This window comes from Diceros bicornis, chromosome 6, assembly GCF_020826845.1.
Source record: "Diceros bicornis minor isolate mBicDic1 chromosome 6, mDicBic1.mat.cur, whole genome shotgun sequence".
NCBI lineage: Eukaryota > Metazoa > Chordata > Mammalia > Perissodactyla > Rhinocerotidae > Diceros > Diceros bicornis.
The window spans coordinates 35610056-35632831 of NC_080745.1; the positions used below are offsets into that span (position 1 = coordinate 35610056).

The 22776-nt window shown below is 50.9% G+C and overlaps 1 protein-coding gene across 3 annotated transcripts; it reads left to right on the plus strand.

The window, feature by feature from the left end:
• The first annotated feature begins 3569 nt into the window (after window positions 1-3569).
• Window positions 3570-8325, plus strand: LOC131407131 (perforin-1-like). Of its 3 annotated transcripts, none has more exons than XM_058543256.1 (4): window positions 3570-3699; window positions 4280-4362; window positions 5187-5729; window positions 6692-8325. In XM_058543256.1, the coding sequence occupies exons 3-4, from the start codon at window positions 5191-5193 to the stop codon at window positions 7818-7820; spliced, it is 1668 nt and encodes a 555-aa protein (XP_058399239.1). In that variant the 5' UTR covers window positions 3570-3699; window positions 4280-4362; window positions 5187-5190; the 3' UTR covers window positions 7821-8325. The 3 variants fall into 3 exon arrangements, with proteins under 3 accessions (XP_058399239.1, XP_058399238.1, XP_058399240.1); XM_058543255.1 differs by having other exon boundaries at window positions 4283-4362; XM_058543257.1 differs by lacking the exon at window positions 4280-4362.
• The last annotated feature ends 14451 nt before the right edge of the window (window positions 8326-22776 follow it).

The following is a 22776-nucleotide window of genomic DNA, read 5'->3' on the forward strand; positions in this document are numbered from 1 at the left end:
GAAAGATTTTTTTAAAAAAGAGAAAGAGAGAGAGAGACTAATGTAAATAACTTTGTGGCCACAGTGTGAAATTTTAGACAGACTGGAATATTTCCTAGAAAAATGAAACTTGCCAAAACTGATACCAGAAAAAAGCCAGAAAAGCTGACTAGAGCTATAACTATTAAAGATGTGGATTCGGTATTTAAAAATCTATCCAACTACAAAAACTGGGTGCCAATCTTCTACAGACTTCCACAGAATGGAAAAAGAGGAAAGACTCTTCAATTCATTTTATGAGACTAAATGAAAACTCAAACATAACTGAGTGATACATGTGAGGGGTGAGGGAGACGAACCCCAAAGTTCGTCTGAAGACAGGGAAAAAAGAATGATCACAGGATGAAGGGGACGGCCCCCATGACAGCATTTTGGATATTTAAAATATGCACAAGAATTACAATCTAAACACTTGTTTTGTTAAAGGCCCTCTTTGATTACAGTTCGTGTCTGTAGTGTAGATAGTAGGTACAGTTGATGTAAGTAGATGCAGTCAGGATTAATATCTTCCTCCTGCATTCTCTGTAGAGTATCCATGGAGTTTTTCCGTCAAGAGTAAATATTTTGTAACCTTAAATATATATGTATATATCAAAACCATATCCACATGCAAAAGAATAAAGTTGGACCCCTTCCATACACAAAAATAAACTCCAAGTGGATAATAGACTTAAATGTAAGAACTAAAACCTTAGAACTCTTAGAAGAAAATATAGGAGCAATCTTCATGACGTTGGGTTAAGCAAAGACTTCTTAGACACGACATTAGAAGTATAAGCAACAAAAGAAAAAACAGATAAGTAGGACTTCATCAAAATTAAAAACTTTCATGCGTCAAAGGATACCATCAAGAGAGTGAAAAGACAACTCACAGAATAGGAGAAAATATTTGCCAAGCATATATCTGATAAGGGTCCAGAACCCAAAATATGTAAAGAACTATTATAAATCAACAATAAAAAGACAACCCAATTCAAAAATGGGCAAAGGACTAGAATAGACATTTCCCCAGAGAAGACGTACAAATAAGCAATAAGCAAATGAAAAGACGCTCCACATCATTAGCCACTGGGGAAATCCAAATTAAAACCACAATGAGACACCCCTTCACACACACAGGAAAGGCTATAATCAAAAAGTCAGGTAATAACAAGGATGTGGAGAAATTCAAACCCTCATACATTGCTGGTGGGAATGTAAAATGGTGCCGCCAGGTAGAAAAACAGTTCCTGAAAAGCTAAATGTAGAGTTACCATATGACCCAGCAATTCCACTCCCAGGTATATACCCAAGAGAAATGAAAACATATGTCCACACAAAAACTTGTACACAAATGTTCATAGCAGGATTATTCATAATAGCCAAAGGTGGAAACAACCCAAATGTCCATCAGCTGATGAATAGATAAACAAAATTTGGTACCTTCATACAATTGAATATTATTCAGCCGTGAAAAGGAATGAAGTATTGATACATGCTACAACTTGGACAAACCTTGCAAATGTTATATTACGTGAAATAAGCCAGATACAAAGGTCACATTTTGTATGACTCCATTAATATGAAACGTCCAAACTAGGAAAATCCATAGAGACAGAAAGTAGATTAGTGTTGAGAGGAAATGAGCAATAACTGCTAATGGGTACATGGTTTGTTTTTGGGAGTGATGAAAATGTTCTAAAATTAATTGTGGTGGTGGTTTCACAACTCTGTGAATATATTAAAAACCAATGAATTGTACACTCTAAATGAGTGAATTGTATGGTACGTGAATTATGTCTCAGTAAAGTCTCACCACATACAGGTGGCGTCTGGCAATTGAACAAATTGTGCTCTTGTTGAAACATGTCTCTGAGGGAAAACTGCTTAAAAGTACATTTCAAGCGCTGAGCTTTAACTGGAAAGGACAGCCTGTCATCAGTTACACAGGCCAAAACCGGTAGTTATAAACCTCCGTGTCATCATTGCTCCTTAATGCTCGCCCCCCTACACACACACACAGCATCTCTTGGACAGGAGCCACGTCACACTCCACACAAAACCAGCTAAATGCACGTTCCATAGTTAAGAATCTAAGGATTCTTAGAAATCCCAAAATCCTCCCTTTGGTTTTATAGATAAGGAAACTGACTTAGAAAAGGGTTAAGACTCTGCTGTTGAGAGTCACACAGCAAGTTTCCAGTGGAGCCAGGATTAGAACCTGCTGCCTCTACCTCACCTTTCTCTTCCTACAAATTTTTTGCAGGGTTTCCATGCCCCTCAGACTGGTCTTCTGAGCACAGTCAGAACTAAACTCCTCACAGCCTCAGCATCTGAGTCAGGCCAGGGCAGGAGCTAGAAGGGGGTCAGGAGGCCACAATTTCTGGGAGAGGGAGGGGGACACTGAGGGGAGAAGATGGGGCCGGGTTCCGAGAAGACAGCTTAAGCCCCTGTTCTCATAAGAGCAGGGGACACAAGGGGGGACATAAACTCAAAGGATGAGCCATCTCATAGTGTCACACGTGGTCTGGGGCCTGTGGCTATTTGTTCCTGTCACATACACAGCTAGAGGGTGAGCTATGAGAACGGTTCCCCACATACCCAGCTGTCTCCACCTCAGACCAGTGTGCCTTTGCCCCCCAAAAGTTGCCCTGTGAGTCACTCGACCCACGAAACCTCACCCCACCCTGACGTCAGGTATGACAAAGGATGAAGAAGACCCTGGGCCTCTGGCCCCACCTACATCTCTCTCCTCAGCAGGGTCCCGCAGCTGCCCACCCACTTGCACGGTGGCTGCCACCTCAGGCCAGGGCTGGGGAGGGGACTGGGGACCAGCGCGGCCACTGAGTCTCCTCCCAGAGCAGGAGACCCTGCCTGGGGTACGTGTTTGGGGCTCAGAGCCTGGGCTGGGCAGGAACCAAGGTGTGGGCAGGAAGTCAGCAAGGAGCTTTGAACAAGGTTTATTTCTCCCCACTGCTAGGGGAGGAAGGAATGGTCATGTGTATTAACTCTTGCTGAGGGCCAGGCTCTGGTCTAAGTACTTCACACATTGTGACTACCCTTCTCTTCACAACCTATGGGGTTTACACTATTGCCATCCTCATTTTTATTTGAGGAAACTGAGGCACAGAGAGACTAAAGAAGCTTGCCAGGCCACACAGCTCGTGCACGTCCGAGCTGGCCCAAGCCCAGGTAACCTGGCTCCCGAGCCCACGCTCTGAGCTGCTTCTCCATGCTGCCTCTTACCCTCACACATGCAGTACTGCGGGTCGGAAGCAGGGAGATTGCCCCTGCTAGCCCGTTCACCAACACCAAGGTTGAATCTCAAAGTCCGCAGGCCCCTGTGCTCGCTCCCCCCAAGCCTCGCCTGTTTGCCCCCCGTCGCCACGCCCCGGGCAGCTCTGCTTGGAGGATGCGCCGCTGGCCCTCACAGCTGGCTTCCTGAGCGCTGACAGCAGGGCCGGATGAAGAGGTGAGGACAGGGTGGGTGCCGGTGGGAGGGGGAGAGCGAAGGGGACCCGTGACCACAGTTGAGGGGCGGGGCAGGAAGCAGACATGATGCAAACGTGGCCTGGGTGATGAGCCGTGCGGTGAGCCTGTCTCGGGGGCTGACACCATTTCAAGAGCCTCTCATGGGGAGAGAGGGTGTCTGTGCAGGAGCGTCTCACCACCGGACTCCAGGTATGGAGGAAGCAGGGGGTCGGGGAGGGTGGGAGTCCCCAGGTGGGGTTGGAGGGGCACGGGAGTGGGGCTGCTCCTTTGGGGGAAGAGCCTGATGGAGCAGGAAGTGCTGTGATCCGTAAGACAAGAGACTTGGGCTCCAGACCGTGCTCCGTCACTAACTTGCTGGGCAGCCTTGTGTCCCCTCTGGGCCTCAGTTTCCTCATTTATAAAAGGAAGAGGTTGGCGTCTTGATAGAGTCTCTAAGTCTTCGCATAGTCCCTAAGGCCTCTTCAAATGCTGACAGCTGAAGCTGCTAAGAAAGCTGGAGACAGGCTCCCTGAGAGAGAACATGAGAGGGCCAGGATGGGGACTGAATTCTTTAGACTAAGGTTATGAACTGTGCTGGCCTCCTACGTGGGATGATCCGAGGGCCTCTGAAAGACTCCCCTTCCCTCTCTACCTCCCTGGGGCTGCCTTGTTGCCTAGAAATCCACCGTTCAAGTTCCCCTTTGGGTAAGGCAGGAAGGCTCCCGTTGGAGAGCAGGGGAGTTCCTGCTCTGCGTAATCCCCTGTGTCTCAGAGAATCTGCTGTCCCCAGCAGGTGCCGAGGGGAAGGGCCTCCAAGGAGCTCAGTTCGGACAGAGGTAGAGAGAGAAGATTCCAGATCATAAATAGACCCAGGTAAGGCTCCAGAGCCACCTCAAAATGAAGAAGAACCTTCTGGCTATTGAATGGTTGTCCTACAGCAGGCACTAGGCAGCTAGCTCTTAGTCACTGCCAGAATCCCGCAGAGCATGGCAGGGGATGCCAAGAGGAGACTTGAGCGTCGGGAGATCTGGAGAGCAAACGTAAGGGGCCTCCCCACACAGAATCTAAGGGAGTATGGCAGCTTTTATTCTAGAATTTAGGCTGATGTTCTTCCACGAGGCTCAGAGAGAGGGCCCCAAAGGGAAAACAGGGAGAATAAGGGCAATGCACAACCTCATTTCTTTTCCAATTCTGTTAAGGGCTTAGTGGGACAGAGAGAGAGAATGAGAGAGGTGGGGTGGGGAAAGCATGGCTTGTTCTAGGGCCCAAAGTGACACTTCTCCAGAATCCAGACTTCTCTAGGGTCCCCAGGTTCCTCCTCAAATCTGCTACGGCTACTCTCTGTCCCCTCCCCTGTGCACAGAGCCTCCTCCCCACCAGCAGTGGCTGTGGTCCTGGCCTCAAAGCCGTCAATCTGGATCCCCATGAGGCCTTAAATAGTGAAATCCTAGCAAGAGGCTCCTCCTGGCTGTGTGACCTTGGGCAAGTCATTTCCCCTCTCTGGGCCCATCTGTACAATGTGGTGGGTGGACAGGTTTGTAATGGCCATTCCAGCTCTGACATTCAATGACTCAAGAGATGTCGCATTCCTCCCCTTTCCATTTGCCCTGATAATCCACAGTTCGGGAGAGGGGTCAGTGGTCCTCCATGCCTCTGCCCATAGCCTCCCAAAGCCCAAATGCCCTCTGTCTCCACAGCTTCATGGCCACCCGCGTGCTCCTCCCGGGCATCCTCCTCCTGCTGCTGCCCACGCCTGCCCCTGCCCCCTGCCACACAGCTGCACGATCCGAGTGCCGGAGAGCCCGCCTGTTCGTGCCCGGCGCGTGGCTGGCAGGGGAGGGCGTGGACGTGACCAGCCTCCGGCGCTCAGGCTCCTTCCCAGTGGATACACGGCACTTCCTGCGGCCAGACGGCACCTGCACCCTCTGCCGCAACGCCCTGCAGCGGGGCACCCTCCAGCGCCTGCCCTTGGCACTCACCGACTGGCGCACCCAGGGCTCAGGCTGCCAGCGCCACGTGGTCAGGGCCAAGAGCAGCTCCACTGAGGCCATAGCCCGGGAGGCGGCTGGCAACATCCGCAATGACTGGCGGGTGGGGCTAGAGGTGACCCCCAAACCCAGCATCAATGCACGAGTGGCCGTGGCTGGCTCGCACTCCAAGGCGGCTGACTTTGCGGCCCAGAAAACCCACCAGGACCAGTACAGCTTCAGCAGCGACTCCGTGCAGTGTCGCTTCTACAGGTGAGCACCAGGGGTAGGGGTGCTGGGGGCTTGAAAAAGGTGTGGGAAATGCTGGGTGGTCTGGGAGCCCTGGAAGGCAGGGTGGGGCCTGGGAGGCTGCTTCCACCAGGAGGACACAGCAGTCTTGGTTCTCACATGCCAGCTGATTCAGTGCCCTGTGACCCTGATCTGGAAGAGCCCAGGGCAAGGACAGGTGGAAAGGAAAAGCAAGGCTGCGCTTCAGAGCCCCAACATGGTGCATTCGGGTCTACTGAGGGCCCGACCCTCTTTCCTGGGCATTGCCAGCCTTCTGTGGGGCCCTTGCCGGATGGGGCAGAGAGGCAGGAGGCCTGGCTGGGTCCCTCCCATCCCTGGGCCTCATTCGTCCATTTAGCCGCTATTCACGTCTGCCTCTCAGGCTCTGTGCTGGGAATCAGGGCTGCAGTGCTGGGCAAGAGCAGTCACACCCTGGGCCCTCGGGGACATGGGTCCCACACCTGAGAAATGCATGGTCTCCATGGGCGACCCCGAGCCACCTGCCCTGATTTCTCACACTGGGAGCCCACATTTCCCCCACGGAGAGTAGAGCACCTCCTGCCTGCGTGGCCAGAGCTGTCAGGAGCCCAGGCACAGGGTGCCCAGTCCAGGGGACAGACAGAGGAAGGCTTCAGGATTAGCTTCCAGAGCTAGGGGGATACCACAAGCGCAGCACCATCGCTCTTATCGTTAGAAAACAAAAAGGAAAAAAAACACTTATTTTGAAAAGGAAAAGCAAAAATACCTATACAAAGTACCTAGGTCACCGAGGGGCAGTAGGCTGAGTGAGTTTCCCTGCGGCTCAGTGTTCAGAGCTTGTGATTTGGAGCCAGGCCACCTGGGCTCAAGTCCTAGTCCTGCCCCTTACACGTGACCTGGGGCGATCTTGAGGGAGTTGCTGAATGGGGGAAACCCGGTCCACCTGATGGTTGTCTCGCCCCTCACAGTTTACGCCTGGTGCACTCTCCCCCACTCCACCCCGACTTCAAGAGGGCCCTCAGGGCCCTGCCCCCCCACTTCAACGCCTCCACCGAGCCGGACTACCTCAGGCTCATCTCCAACTACGGCACCCACTTCATCCGCTCCATGGAGCTGGGCGGCCGCATCTCGGCCCTCACCGCCCTGCGCACCTGCGAGCTGGCGCTGGACGGGCTCACGGCCGACGAGGTGGGGGACTGCCTGAGCGTCGAGGCCGAGGTCAGCATAGGCGGCCGCGCCAGCGCCTCCTCGGAATACAAGGCCTGTGAGGACAAGAAGCAGCGGCACAAGATGGCGACTTCCTTCCACCAGGCCTACCGGGAACGCATGTCCGAAGTCGTTGGCGGCGACCACACCTCCGTGCACGACCTGCTGTTTGGGAACCAGGCCACGCCCGAGCAGTTCTCAGCCTGGGTTGCCTCGCTGCAGGCCAGCCCCGGCCTGGTGGACTACGCCCTGGAGCCCCTGCACGTGCTCCTGGAGAGCCAGGAGCCGCGGCGCGAGGCACTCAGGCAGGCCGTGAGCAAGTATGTCACCGACAGAGCACGCTGGAGGGACTGCAGCCGGCCCTGCCCCCCGGGGCAGCAGAAGAGCCCCCACGATCCCTGCCAGTGTGTGTGCCACGGCTCGGCGGTCACCAACAGGGACTGCTGTCCCCGGCAGAGGGGCCTGGCCAGGCTGGAGGTTGTGAACTTCGCGGCGACAGGCCTGTGGGGAGACTGGGTCACTGCCACAGACGCCTATGTGAAGGTCTTCTTTGGAGGCCAGGAACTGAGGACAGCCACGGTGTGGAACAATAACCACCCCAGGTGGATGACACGGCTGGACTTCGGGGACGTGCTCCTGGCCACAGGGGGGCCCCTGAGGGTGCAGGTCTGGGATGCAGACTCTGGCTGGGATGATGACCTGCTCGGCAGCTGTGACCAGACTCTGCACTCTGGTTCACATGAGGTGACATGCAACCTGAACCATGGTCGCCTGAGATTCTCCTACCACGCTAAGTGCTTGCCTCACCTGGCGGGGAGAACCTGCCTGGAGTACGCCCCCCAGGGGCTTCTGGGGGAGCCTCCAGGAAACCGGAGTGGGGCAGTGTGGTGAGAACAGTGGGCCTCCAGAGAACCGGTATGCCCAGACTGGAGGCTTCTCAGAGGGAGCCAGAGCCTATCTTCATATCCCCACTAGACAGTTGGAAAACAGGCTTTATTTTTTCAGTGAGGTGGCCGAATTTACAGGCCAGCCCTGAGTCTCCCTGCAAACTGCCTTAGCTCCCCGATATTCTTCAGCCTTGGAAATGAGCTGGGGCTAGGCCACTGCTGTGTACCTGCTGCTCCACAGGCCACAGCTTCGGTCAGGAGCTGGGCAGAAGGCCAGGAGGCTGCTCCCTTCAGGCTGCTTGGTGTCATGTAAGGCCTCCCCTTGTGGCCCTTTCTAGCGTGGTGAAGTCTCCATCATAGTAGCTCTAACCCCTTCTCCCCCGGCTTCTCTGCTTGCTCTCTCCTTTGCCCTCCAAGCTTTGCCTCTCAGATAAATCAAGAGCTGTCTTGACCAGTCTCATTGTGTACATAGCCTGACAAATGACCAATAAATGTGATGTGACAGTGACCATGATGGTGGTGGTTGTGGCAGAGGAGAGAACAGGGACCAAACATAGCCCTGGAGATAAACTTCTACACCAGCAACCCCACACAACAGGACAGGTGGTTCACCCCAGGGGTAGGCAGGTAATGTGAATAAACTGTTTTTCCACTCTTGTGGGAAATGTGGGGACCCAAAAGATTTTACTTTCCTTATAACTATCTAATTTGAGAAACAGCAGCATAAACTCAGTGATAAATGGCAATGGACATTTTGCTTCCCGCTGGGAGACAATAGGGAATGGTGAGGACTATGGCAAACTGAAGGGCACATGTCTTCTCTAGAGCAGGTCTGCAACTCGGCATTAACCAAAGATTCCCATGCAGGGATGTGAGCCCAGGGCTGCCAGGTCTTCTAGTTTCTTAAAGTAACCAGAAATCCCAATTTGACTTCTAATTGTTGGCAAATCATTTCAATTTGTAAAAATAAACCTATGTGGGCAAACATGGTGCAAGGCAAAGAAAACACGTATGCAGGCTGTAATTGATCCACAGCAATCATTTGGAAAACTCTAATTTCAACAGAACCCATCTGACAGGCTGAACAGCTCTCCCCTGCCCCACAATTTGAGGGAAGAGGACGTGGTTCTAACAAGGTGGTATTTGAGGGCCTGGCTTTGGCACGCAGACTCCAGAGCCTCAGGGTCTGATATAAAATTAAATGGTCTTTGTTTCACGTGCCTGGGACACGGGCCTCAGGACACAGGTCCACAGGGTGGGTGGCAAGATCCAGGCGGCCTCCTGGACATGGTAGGATTTGGCTGGGCAGGGCCGTTCTCAGAGGGGCTCAGAGTTGCTAGCATGGCCCTCCTGATTCTCTTTGAAACTCCCTACAAATTAAGCCCCTTGAGGTTTACATGGACCCATAGGCTCAAAATCCCAGCAGCTCTGACCCTGAAGCCCCAAGCAGGGCGGGGGTATTGGCAAGCTCTAAAAGCCTGGTTGAAATGACCGTTCTTACACATTTCTGTTCATAGCCACACACACAAACAAGAGCACAAGACAAATCTTGACACTTCATGCTGGCTGCTGCCCTAATTGAAGATAAACATGAGTGTGGGCCATACCCCTCGGGGAAAGTAGGGGCAGGGCAGGCCTGGCCCAGGGGTCAGCTCTGACAAGAGACGGGCGTCTTGTTCAAGTACCCACGTGGTCGGTAACCTCCAGCAAGTCCCTCTGCTCCCTGGGCCTTGGTTTCCCCAAAAGGACAATCTTTGTTTTACTCCCTTCTTGGGACTACTTGGAAGGGGGCCATGAGCCTTTCTAGAAGGTCAATGCTACCGAAGGGGTCCTGAAAGGTCATCTGGTTACCCCTCTGGTCTTACATATAGGGCAAGTGAGGCCCAGAAGGAGAAGGGATTTAACTATGGTGACAGGAGTTAGCGGTAGAGCCCGGTCTCTCCGAGTTCTGGGCGCTCCACTCCGAGCACAGCTTTGGAGATGCCAACAGTTCTCAAAGGAGGACCCTTGGGGGAGAAAGGTGTGATAAGACCAAGGAGAAGGAATGTGCCACTCTCGTTGAGGGGCAGCTATGGAGCCCTCAGCCCCAACTCAAGACCTAACGTGACATATTTGTTTCTACCCACATGGACATTAGAACATGATGTCACACCAGAGGCTCCTCGTTTGTACAGGAAGTTCCCCACTGTGCCAGATATCCTTCATTTGCCCTCCAGCCAGTCTTCACCCTGCTCCACCGTGCTCTGGCGCAGTAGGCTGGCCTGCCTAAGCCCGTCTGTCCGTGGGCCGGAGATTGGGGGCGGGGGCGGAGGGGAGAGCAGAGATTGGGGCATTTACTCTCCTCAGTGTCTCTCAGTGAGGTGGCCTTGCCCTGGTTGTGTCCTTCTTCCTCTCAGGAGGCCTCTGCATGCCTCTCTGTCTGGGTTCCTCAACTAGCCCCTCCCCTAGAACCCAGGGGTGGTAATAGCTCCACGGCTGCCAATCCTGTTACTGCACTATCCCTTGTGCTTCCCCACACCCCCTACACCTTTGTAAATAGGCCCTTTATAAACAAACTCTCCTCAAATTATTACAATTTGAATATGCCATTGGCTTCTGCAATGGTCTGAATGTTTGTGTCCCCCCAAAATCATATGTTGAAATCATAATACCCAAGGTGATGGTATTAGGAGGTGAGGCTTTTGGGGGTGATTAGGTTGTGTGGGCAGACCTCATGAACGGGATTACTGCCCTTATAAAAGAGGCCCCAGAGAGATCCCTACCACCATGTGAGGACACAGGGAGAAGGCACCAGAAAGTGGGCCCACCGAATCTGCCGGCACCCTGACCTTGGACTTCCAGCCTCCAGAACTGTGAGAAATAAATATCTGTTGTTTATAAGCCGCCCAGTCTGCGGTATTTTATTAGAGCACCCAGAACAGACTGAGACAGCTTCCTATCGGGACCCTGATGACACACCACCTGAGTCCTGGTGGAAAGCAGAGCTGCCTCCCCCCAGGAGCTGAAAATGCCCAATTCTTGCTTCCCCATCCACCCCTGGAACTAGGAAAGGACGTGTGACTAGTCTGCTAGTCGGGTGCACCTGCCCAGATATGGGGTCCCTTCAGAAGCAGACGCTAAGACAGGATCTGAATGCAGGTAATTTCTGTGGGAGGGGATCCAGGAAGTGCCAGGAGCAGAGAGGGTAAGGGAGCCAGGGCAGGAGGGGGCCTATACAAGGTGCATTATCCTGTAAGTCTCCACTGTGGGCGACCTGAGCCAGTGAAGAACACGGACCTCAGAGTTATCCCATGTGAGGGTGGAGGGAGCTAGGCATCAATACACCACCCGCCGTCGGTCATTGGTTTCTCTTTCTACTTATTTCATCCAGACTTGGCTTCTATTGTTGATGACTAAAAACGTTGGTTGATGACACCATCCCATCTTCTCCCTCGCTGCTTCAACTCTCCCATTCCCTTTCCCAACCATCCTCCCACCCCACCCTGGTGGGCCCACGTCCTTAGAACCACCACTCGATTGGCCCCAGCACCTCCCTCCCATGAGCATGGAGCACAGAAAGGCAGGGACCATTCACGGGTTCCATCATTCGACACATGGTTACAGAGCACCTCGCGTGAGCCAGGCCCCGGGGCCGGTGAACAAGCCACGCAGATCATCTGTCCTCTTGAGGCTCGTATCTGATGGGGGGAACAGATGTAGATGTGGAGGAAGACATGGGGAGCAGGGTGATATTCAGGGTATCGGGCTTGGCCAGACTGCTTTTCTCTCATTTTCACACATACAACACACACAAACACACACACACACTTGGTCCGAGTGGTCTCTTCCAAGACTTGGGGCTGGCGCTGATGACAGGCCAGTTTTTGCTTTTTAAGCAGTTGCCACAGCGCCTTCATTGCCCTTCAAACACACTTCGCGGTCTCTGGGGCGTGGCCCCCAGCTGCCCTGAGGGCCGTGTCAGTGTCTCTGACGTGTGTGAGCAGAGGAGGACCTGTTGGAGGAGAAGCAGTATGGGGGTGGAGGAGGTGAAGGGGGCCCCTTACAGCTTTGAGAGGCTGTGAATCCTCTCTGCAGTGTTCTTCATTTCCGCACCTCTGTCACCAAGGCCAGCCATCTCTGCATCTTAACATTGTCCCCTTCTGCCCATAACCACAGCCTCTCCAGCCCAGGCCACCAACATCTCTTGCTTGGGCTAGTCTTCCTGTAGCCTCCTCACTGATCTCCAGCCTCCTGTTGCACATCCCTGTCCCTCTACCCCACAGCCACAATGGTGTTGGCACTCTGCCCATATCCCCTTGACCCCACTCCAAGCCGGCCCCTGCATCTCTGCCTGAGGGCCCACACTGCAGCCACTCTGTCTGCCCCATTGGAAGACCTAAGTGCTCAGGAAGTGTCCACGCACCACCCAGCCCGGACCAGCCTTCAGTGGCCAATAGGAGGTAGTATATAAATACCCCATCTCCCTCCCCCTTGGGGGAAGTAACTCTGAGGGATAATTCTGTGCTGGCTCCCAGAGTTCTCCAGCAGGGTTGAGCTCTGGTACCCACAGTGGTGACTTGCTGGACCACACATGCTCTCTTGGCTGTCTCCCTTCCCTGTCTCAATTCCCCACTCCCCTACTGGTACTTTCTGGAATCACCTCCCACATAAACTACCTGCCCACGAGCCCCTGTCCCAAGGTCTGTCTCCGGGAAAACCAGCTAAGAAGCACATCTGACCACATTGTTGCCTTGCTTAAAATCCTTCATTGGTTCCTTGTGGCTCTTGGGATAAAGCTCAAATCCTCTAATGTGACCCACGTGCTGACCTCGCTCTCAGCTCTGTTCCCCTCTCACTAAGTCCCGTCTCAATGAGCTTATTGGTTCCTCTGCTGGCCAGGCTCTCTCTAGCCCTTCACACATGCTGCCTCCTCTTTCTGGAACTTTTCTCCTCCACCCCAAGTCCTCCTCAGCCTCCAGGCTTCAGCTTCGAAGGTAGCTTCCTCCAGGACACCTTCCCTGACTGCCAGGCCTAGGTCATGGTCCCTGTACCCTGCTCCTATGGTCCCCATTATTTCCCTGTCACAGGGCTGTGAGGCCAACGGCCATTTCTATCTTATTCATAGTTGAATAAACTAGTCCAGCACCTGGCATAAATTTGATGCTTGAAAAATATTGGATGGATGATTAGATGGGTGAATGAATGAATGAATGAATGAAATCCACCAAGGAACCTTCCAGCCTCTGCTCAAACTCTCCCAGAGGCAGAGAGCTCACTGTCTCTGGAGGTAGCTGTTCTACGTGTGGAAGGTTCTGACCATGAGCTGTCATGTTATGTAGAAACCTGCCTCCTTACAATGTCCAGCCCCGGTCGTGGCTCAGGGATTCTGTGTATCTAAATCTCCGGGCCCCTCTCCGACTTGGTTGGGTAGAAGGACCAGTAGGCTGATTCCAGTTCAGGCAGCCACTGCCCCTCACTCCTTTTCCTGTGAAGGAGCCACAGAAAGGACACACCGCCAGGGTGCAAGTGAACACGGGACTGGGCCGGGCCCCTCTTCTCTGTTACTGACAACAGAAATGAGAACCTCTCATGGAAGGTGAGTGATGGCTCTTGATTATTACCTACCCAGACTTCTTGTGTCTCAGTAGACCCAGTCACCAACTGAGTCCGTTCCAGCTGGGGCAGCTCTTTCTCTGGGCACAGCTGGTGCCCACTTGGCCTAGGCAGGTTGTGACCTCGGAAGGGCCAGGCCCACCGCCTTAACCTGCACGTGGGATTCCCCACCCCCACCCCTGCCCCACTGCCTGACGAGGTTCTTTCCAGCCAAGACTTCCACAGCCCAGGTGGCCACACACACGGACAAGGGCAGACTGAGCGTCCACCTGGCTTTTCACTGTTCGAGATGAGGGTAGACAGGGGATCTGGTACAACTGAGCCCAGGGTCACAAGGTGAGATTCTCATGGGGTGTTTAGGGTTAGTGTCACACACACAAAAAGCTTAACCACCATCACAGATAGGACCCTCGAGAGCAGCCAAGGACTGACATCCAACCCGGGCCACAAATGAAACAAGCCCGGCCACACATGCACGCCAGGCTAGCCATAGAGACCCATCTACGAACCTTGTGTTCGACTGAGCCCCATCCTCAGTTCTCTTGAGTACCTCTACTTCTCCAGACCCCAGGGTCCCCAGCTGTAATGGGAGGGGCTGGCACAGTGATTTCTGCGCAGCTGTCCGGCTGGGAGGGGCTGGGCCCTGATTCCACAGGCCGTGAGTCCCCGATACCCACTGGGCGTGGCAGAACGGACCCAACAGCCCTCTCACCTGAATCCGCTCCCCAAGCGTGCTCCACGAGCACCGCCTGCCCGATGCTTGGAAGCAGCCTGCCCCCTCTGCCTTTCTCTTCCCAGAAGCCCAGACGTGCAACCCCCACCAGCCAGAGCCAGAACAGCTGCTGCTGTTTTGTGGGGTATAATCGGAATTTGTTTACTGTGGGGCTCTGACTGCACATCTGGGCTCACAGTTAATCTTCATAACAGCTGGTTCCCGTTTCATCTTAAAAGGGTATTGACGTCAGCCTGCTGGCAGGACACTGGCTTTTCCCCTGGGAAACCCAAACTCCCTGTGAGACTCAACCCTCGTGAGTGAGGCTGACCCCAGGGGAACGTCTTTGTCTCCCTTTCCTCTTTATTCACCGGAATCAGCACCTTTAGGACTGGGGACCTTCGCCCAACGTCCTGCCGCGGGTGGGAAGCAGTAGTTAAGCGAGGACGTGGTTACTGCTCACGCCTGTCCCTCTGCGGTGGTAACGTGGGACTTCACGTGATTTCATTTGTAAGGCATTTTTCCAAGAGGGAGTCATTGAGAGAGTCCTCGCTCCCTTTCTTCGCCTCTTCACTTCTGTTATCTTTCTCTCGCTAACACCACAAATGAAATACTGATAAGTAACATTCCTTGAGTGCTAACTGTAGTGTTTTAAGGACCATACCTGTATTAGTGCATTTAGTCTTCCCAGCTACCCTATGAGGTGGAGTTACTTATGCCCATTTTAGAAATGAAGTATCCCAGAAAGCCGAGGCCCTTCCCCTCGCGTCTGTTCTGGACCATCTCCACAGTTCCACTGTCTGACTCCGGCAGCTTCCAGAGTGTATTTTGCATTGTCTCTCCTTCATGGTCTTCACAACCATCTTCAACTCAATGCCTTCAAGTGGCTGAAGAGGCCTCACTTTAGGGGGATATTCTCGGGGGTGCAATCTCTCCATGCCACCTGCCACTCACTTTTTAAAAACTGTAATAAAATATACAGAACATAATATTTACCATTTTAACCATTTGTAGGTGTACAGTTCAGTGGCATTAAATACACTCACAACGTTGTGCAAGCATCACCCCTATTTAAACCTGAAACCTTTGCATCACCTCCAACAAAAACTCTGTATCCATCACACTATAACTTCTCCCCACAACTCCCCCCAGCCTCTAGTATTTCTGTCTCTATGAATTTGCCTACTCGAGGTACCTCATGTAAGTGGAATCGTACAATATTTGGCTTCTTTGTCTGGCTTCTTTCACTAAGCAGGTTTCAAGGGTCATCCATGTTGTAGCGTGTGTCAGGACTTTATTCCTTTTATGGCTGACTCATATCCCATTGTACGGAGATATCACTTTGTTAATTTATTCCTCCATCAGTGGACATCTGGGTTGTTCCTACCTTTGGCTGTTGTGAATAACGCTGCTGTGAACGACGGGCTGCAAACATCTGTCTGAGTTCCTGCTTTCACTTCTCTTAGACACATATCTAGGAGTGGAATTGCTGGGTCCTATGGTAGTTCTCTTTAAGCTTTTCGGAGGCCACCAAACTGTTTCCCACAGCCTGCCTCGAGGTTCTTAGCTAGCCTCTGCCTTGACCTTCCTGGGCCCACCCTCCCACCTGTCAAATCAGGTCTTGAACACGGATCCAGCTCAGCTCTCCAGCACTGGGGAGACCATCCTCAACCTCAGGGCAGGGCTATGACGACTCAAGCCTCCCCAGGCGCCAAGGACTCAGCCCTGCCCACCACTCCGCCCTCCTCCTAGAGCTCCCCCATAGAGAAGTGGGCCCCAGCCCGTGGGCGGCGGTGAAGAAAGCTGAGTGGTGGGCACCTGTTACTGGGCCTCGGTAGTCTCTTGCCTGGTCTGCTATCTCATTCTGCCGTATTCATCACTGTCTCCATAGCCCCTAGCACGGACCTGGCACATAGTAGGTGCTCAGTAAACATTGTTGAATGAATGAATGACTATTGAGATGTCTTCCCCACCCCCAACAGGACTATGAGCTTATTGAGGGGAGGAGCCATGGCCTGTTCATCTCAGAATTCCCATCAAGCCTGTTCTGAAAGGGAAATTCACAAACAAGAGAACATTTGTTGGATGGAAGTGAATTAACATGACAGTGATTGGGTGGGGGGTCAATGAGACTGGGGAGAGTGGGAGAAAGCACTGGAGCCCTGCTCCTAAGGAAGAGGGCTGGGAAGGGCTGAGGCTGGAGGCAAAGCTGTCTTCCTCCGTCCTCCCCTTCCGAGAGAGCTTCCCCTGCAGAGGAGCAGCCCCCCACCCCTCCTCCACCCAGAAAGGCCAACTCCACCCCAACTCTTCCCCCTTTGACCTCAAAACAATTTGAGGCCCATGAGTAGTGAGCTGACAGGTTTGGAGGAAGGGATTTCCCACCAGAGCCAGCCAAGGTGCCCCCACCCTCAGGCACAGGTGCATAAAAAGGCACAAACTTAGAATAAATGTCAAGGTGAGGATGAGACTTCAGGGTTTATTGTTTGAATTACCTTTATCTACCATTTCTTAAGTGACTACTGTGGGACAGGCCCTGTGTAAATACACATTAGTTCCTTTAATTTTCCTAAGAGCTCCACTTTACAGATGAGGAAACTGAGGCTAAGAAAGTTCGATAACCTGCCCAAAGTCCCCCAGTTGCTTAGTGCTGGGAGGAAAGATGAGATTCAAACGAGGGCTGTCTGCTGCCACTGGCCCAGGGTGTGGGTCCTGCTCTGGCTCCCAGTCCACACCCCCCAATCTGTCTTCCCTTGGCAGAGAGCTACTGCGGACCTTCAATCACTCCTCTCCCCCCAGCCAGGGCAGGGGCTCACACTGGGGCCTTCCCTTCTCTCTGGCTCCTCACCCCCTCCACTCTGGTCCATCTTGCGCTGCAAGTTCTCAGCCTACCCTGGCCGTCCCCCTGTGTTCTCCTTGGCATTTGGAATTGACTCCCATAGGTTGCAGATAGCTCCCCAGGGGCTAGAGCAAGCGGCACACTTGGTTTCCCTCCCCGGGGCACTCACTGAGCCAGCCCAACAGCTCCCATTCCCACCTTCTGGACCAGAAGAGGGTGGGAAGGCTGGAGTGGGAATTCCAAGGAGCTTGAAGGAAAAGTAGGGAGCGCACGTGTACTGAGCGTCTTTCTGTGTCAGGCACGTGCTGGGCATGCTGACCCTCCTTCTCTCTGTCACTCTAACCCCGTCAGCTCACAGGTAAGGACCCCACAGGCAGGACAGGAGGGGGTCTTGGTGAAGGCCATGCAGACTGGCCCAGAAGGCCCTGCTCCGTAGCAGCCATTCCTTCTATTCCCAAGGGTCCTCCCCTCCCCCAGGAGGCTGACAGCTAAGGGAGAGCCAGTTGCTGGAGGCAGCTCAGGGGATGCGGGGTGGGGGAGGGAGCTGGGGGGACAGGACTCCAGCCTGGCTAGAACCTCCCTCTCTGTGCCTTAAAGAACAAGCTGGGCAGAGGAGAAATAGAAAGCCTGTGTTTAAGCTGGAGCCGGCAGTCTGAACATAGACATCTGTTTATGATTTCAAAAACAAAACAAAAATATAGTTTGCTGAACCAATTCACAGGGCAAATGAGATGGCAGGGAATTCTATAACTTTGTTAAGAACCTAAACTGCTTTCAAGTCCTTTGGAAACCATTTAAACCATGCAAATGTGCTTATTAAGCAAACCACACAAATTAGCTTATAAACCACGAAATCCCTCGTGCCTCTCATCCGGTGCTCCAAGCAGGTGCTGCTGGGGCGCCAGCTGGGTCAGCAGTAGCTGATTCTTGGCTATCATCTATAGTGTATCTGAAAATAATCCCAGGGCTTTCCTTGAAAAGGTTCAATGATTAGATGTTCTGGTCATTTCTTCCCTAATTATGGTTCTTTCCAAAAAGCACTTGTTTATTGTCTTTGTTGTATCAACAAAACTGGGTGAAGGGCTGTTATTGGTTCCATCTGCAGTGAACAGCATACCCAGAGCCTTCCCAGACCACATGTGTGCGGTGGGCTATGCCCTTATTTGCTATGTGACCTTGAGCAAATGTCTTCTCCTTCAAGTCTCCAGTTCCTCACATGTTGCCTGGATATTCTAACAGCTAAATCTGGGTTTCAGATCACACGTGTGCTCATGTGTGGAAAGGGCCTAATGTGGAAGCATCTATAAACATGTCGGGTGCAGCAGTGTTCAAAAGGGGCCTCGCTTATGGCTCGATGCCTGTCCTGCCCCAGACACTGCGGACAGCTGGGAAATCCTGCCTGAGCTCAAAGAGGGTGTCTGGGGCAGGGAAGCGTTATCAACTCCATCTTAGTGATGACGAAACTGAGGTTGGGAGGGTAGAAGCAATTTGTCAGGCACGTATTAGATGCTCAAGAGTTTCTTTTTACTCAAGAAACATTCACAGAGACCTTACTGGGTGAGGAGCCATAGGGACACAAGGACACACCTGTCCACAGCCTGCTGCTCTGGTCTGCTGCTCTCACCTCCCCACCAAGAGACCTGCTCCTGCTGGGACCAACTTTCCTCCTCAGCAAACCTTCCTGGAAAATCTCTATGAAGCCATGATTCTGCCTGTAGAATTCGTCCTTCTTGGTTTGGAGGGGTTAAAACGTTCTTTTATGATGTGATAGTGTTGTGATGGTAGTTAATTTCTTTTAAATGGGCTTACTTTGCATCCTAATATTCTCTTGAAAATTCTATTTGTCTCTGCAATCAAGAAGTCGGGGAACCGCTGGAGAGAACATGAAAGGGAGGTTCCCCCACCCATTCTTTGGGGTCACGGTTTTTGTATTTGCTTTGAGAGCCTGATGCAAACTCTGGATCTTCTCCTGCGAAAAGTATATAAACACAATTTCACGTGCAGCTTCAAGCCTCTGAAGCCCATGGAACCGTCGATGAAGAAGAAAGAAGAAAGTCCCCATCAGCAGGTGCCTGGATAGGCGCCCACAGACACTGAGAGGTTCTTAGGAAATGCAGTTTCTCTGGGTCTCCGGGCTCTGGGTTTAGCAAGTGGTACCAATCTAAATGTTCGGGTGGATCTGGAGAGGAAGGGAAAGAAAGCTCACTGGACAGGGAGTCAGCAGGCTGGCTCTGCCCTTGGCTCCCTGCATGACCTTGGCTGAGTCATTGCCCCTCCAGGCCCAGAGCCCTCATCTACTAAGTGAAGAGGTTGGTTGAGGTGAAGGACAAGCTCCCTTCAGGTGTTGTATTCCAGTAGGGAACGAATTTCCAGCAGTGAATGCCATATTCTGGTAGTGAATTCCAGTGGTATGAAAATATTCACCAAAGGATCATTCATTCGTTCTTTCAAAAAATATGTATTATACCTGCTAGTTGCCAGGTCCTGGGATATTTCGAAATGCATAAAACACAGTCCCCAGCCCCAAGTAGCCTCCAGTCTATGGAGAAGGAGCCAGTGCAACCTCACCAGCATGGGCTTTGAAGGCAGCTTGATGATCTGAATCCCGACTCCCTGAGGGATACAATGGGAGCAAATTATGAAACCTCTCTTAGTCTGTAAAACAGAGACAGTAATCCCTGCCTCGCCTGATTTGTGAGGCTCTGGTGAAATAATGTATGCAATGCCCTGACACAACGTATGAAAATCCCCAGAGGCATTCAATAAATAAAATTCCCCCTCTTCGTTTGCTAGGAAAAACCAAATGCTTTGTGAGTTATGGATTCATCCAACATTTACTGACAACCTTCTGGGTTCCAGGCCCCTTTATTTTTTATTTTTTTTAATTTTATTTATTTATTTTTCCCCCAAAGCCCCAGTAGATAGTTGTATGTCACAGCTGCACATCCTTCTAGTTGCTGTATGTGGGACGCGGCCTCAGCATGGCCGGAAAAGCAGTGCGTCGGTGCGCGCCCGGGACCCGAACCCGGGCTGCCAGCAGCGGAGTGCGCGCACCTAACCGCTAAGCCACGGGGCCGGCCCCAGGCCCCTTTAGACTCTGTAGACAAAAAACAAATCCTATGCAGCCCTTTCCTTCAAGGCATTCACAAGTTAGTAGAGGATATAGACAAGTAAATGGACAATGGTGTGAAGGTGCTTTGGAGAAGTGGGCACAGGGGCGCATGGGTGTTCTCTATGCAATTCTTTCAACTTTCCTGTAAGTTTGAAATTTTTCATAATGAAACGTTGGGGACGATGTGGGTACAGCACTTTTGAGAAGTCAGAGCCCTTTCTCTAGGGGTCTTGAGGGTACTTAGATCGCAGGAGACCTGAGTTGAGCGGAACTTGGAAACATAAGAAGCAGTGAGCTCAGGAGGGAAAGTGTATCAGGCTGAGGGAAGAGCGGAAGTCGATTCTGGAGCGTGAAAGAACATGAAGAGTCACAGATCAGGGGATGCCTGGGCTTCCTCCTTTGTAAAATGAGGATGATAATACACCCCCCTCCTCGGGCTGTCATGGACCTCCTGGAGGTGACGGCACACACGGAGTGCTTGGAAGAGGGCTGTGCTGCTGATTCTGTTTGTCTGTCTCCCCACTTCCCAGCTCTGGAGGCTGACCCCATGGACCACATCGCTGGGACCTCCTGCAATCAAAGGAAGGCACAGACAGGAGATCAGAGGATGAGAGAAGAGAGAAGTCAGGGCATCTACCCCAGCTTCTCTAGCCACACACTCAGCGATGCTGCTTTGGCACCAAACTCCCCAAAGAGACGAACTAACACCCAAGGAAGCAGAGCTAACTGAATAAGCCCTCAAATAAGAATAATTAATATCTTCAAAGAGGTGAGGCTTATTCAACCCAAAAAAGAATGAATTGGAAATCTTATAAATTAAAAATGTGACCTCGGCAGGGAGGGGCAGAGGGGAAATAGATCCACTACACACTTTAGAATGGCTACAATTAAAAAGACTGATGATAGCAAGCGTTGGTAAGGGTGTGGAGGCACTGGAACTCTCAAACGCTGTTGATGGGGATGAAACTGTTTGGCAATTTCTTAAAATGTTAAACAAACACACATACCATATGATTCAACCACTCTCCTCCTAGGTATTTACCCAAGAGAAATGAAAGCATATGTCCATGCAAAGACTTGTGCCTGTGTGTTCCTAATAGTTTCATTTGTAATAGCCAAAACTTGGAAACAATGCAAATATCCAACAACAAATTGGATTAACCAACTGAGGTATAGCCATACAATGGAATACTACTTAGCAATAAAAAGGAATGAACAATTAATGTGCATCAAACATGGATGATTTCAAAATAATTATGCTGGGGGCCAGCCTGGTGGCACTGTGGTTAAGTGTGCGCGCTCTGCTGTGGCAGCCCAGGGTTCACAGATTCAGATCCCGGACGCGCACCAACGCACCGCTTGTCAAGCCATGCTGTGGCAGCATCCCACATAAAGTAGAGGAAGATGGACACAGATGTTAGCCCAGGGCCAATCTTCCTCAGCAAAAAGAGGAGGATTGGCAACACATGTTAGCTCAGAGCTGGTCTTCCTCACAAAAAAATAATAATAATAACTATGCTGAATGAAAAAAGTCAGATAAAAAAGAGTACATACTGACGATTCCATTTATACAAAACCCTAGAAAATGCAACTGAATCTATGGTGATAAAAAGCAGATTAATGGTTACCTGTGGAGAGGGATGGGGCAGGGAAGGCCAGGAAGGAGGAATTACAGAGGGACATGAGGAAAATATAGGAGATGATGGATACGTCCACTGTCTTACTTATTATGGTAATTTCACAGATATATACATATGTCAAACAAAAAGTTATCAAATTATATACTTTAAATATATGTAGTTTATTGTATGTCAATTACACCTCAATAAAGTTGTTTTTAAAAACCTCATGGAACTGTAAAAAAAAAAAGGTTTGTATTGGAAAAACAGTGTTAAAATGAACAATATTTTTCTCACCCATTTTTGAGTATGTTGGGTTATATAGGGTACCTCTGAGTAAGAGAGTAAGAGACATAATTAGTAGTCATTTGACAAGTCTTAGTAAACTTTTGGGGGCATATTGCCCAGAAAATGAGAGTTAATGACACCAATATAGGTGATAAATACTTTTGCAATTCAAGTTTTTCCAATTCTCTGCTTGTAACAAAATTGCAGGAGTACCTAGTTGAACTGGCAGCTAACGGAAAAAAAATTTTAATGTCTTGATGAGAGATCATGATGTGATTTTTGGCATATTATTCAGAAGAGGTTCATAGAATCGAGTGGCATTACAATAGCAAAAGTTCATGTCCATCTACTAGTTTATGTGATTACAAATTCTCAGTGCTCACATTTATAAGAATGAAAATGGATTATTTAAAAATAACAATAAAATAGAAAATCTAGCAAATGTGACCAAGAAAAACATGTAAGACATTCCTGAACATTAAAATTGAGAAAGGAGACATTTACAGATGCAGAGAGGCTTTCAAATATTTAAGAGAATATTATATATGATTTTACATTAATAAATTTTAAAATATTGGCTGAAGATTTTCTGTCTGTGTGTTATTCTGGGTAAATGTTGGTATTTACCAAAATTGACCCAAAGAAAAGTAAAAAGCCTGAGAAGACTAATAAATATAGAAGAAATTGAAAAGTTTATGAAAGAATCATCCCTAAAAAAATACCAACCCAATGTTAAGAGTTCTATGAAACCCTCAAGGAACAGATAACCCATGAGTTATATGAACTGTTCCAAAACATTGA

What these genes read in the sequence shown, in the direction of transcription:
- LOC131407131 (XM_058543256.1), top strand. Translation starts at nt 5,191, where the DNA reads ATGGCCACCCGCGTGCTCCTCCCGGGCATCCTCCTCCTGCTGCTGCCC. An exon ending in GTGCAGTGTCGCTTCTACAG is followed by an intron (nt 5,730 to 6,691) that starts GTGAGCACCAGG and finishes CGCCCCTCACAG; the next exon opens with TTTACGCCTGGTGCACTCTC.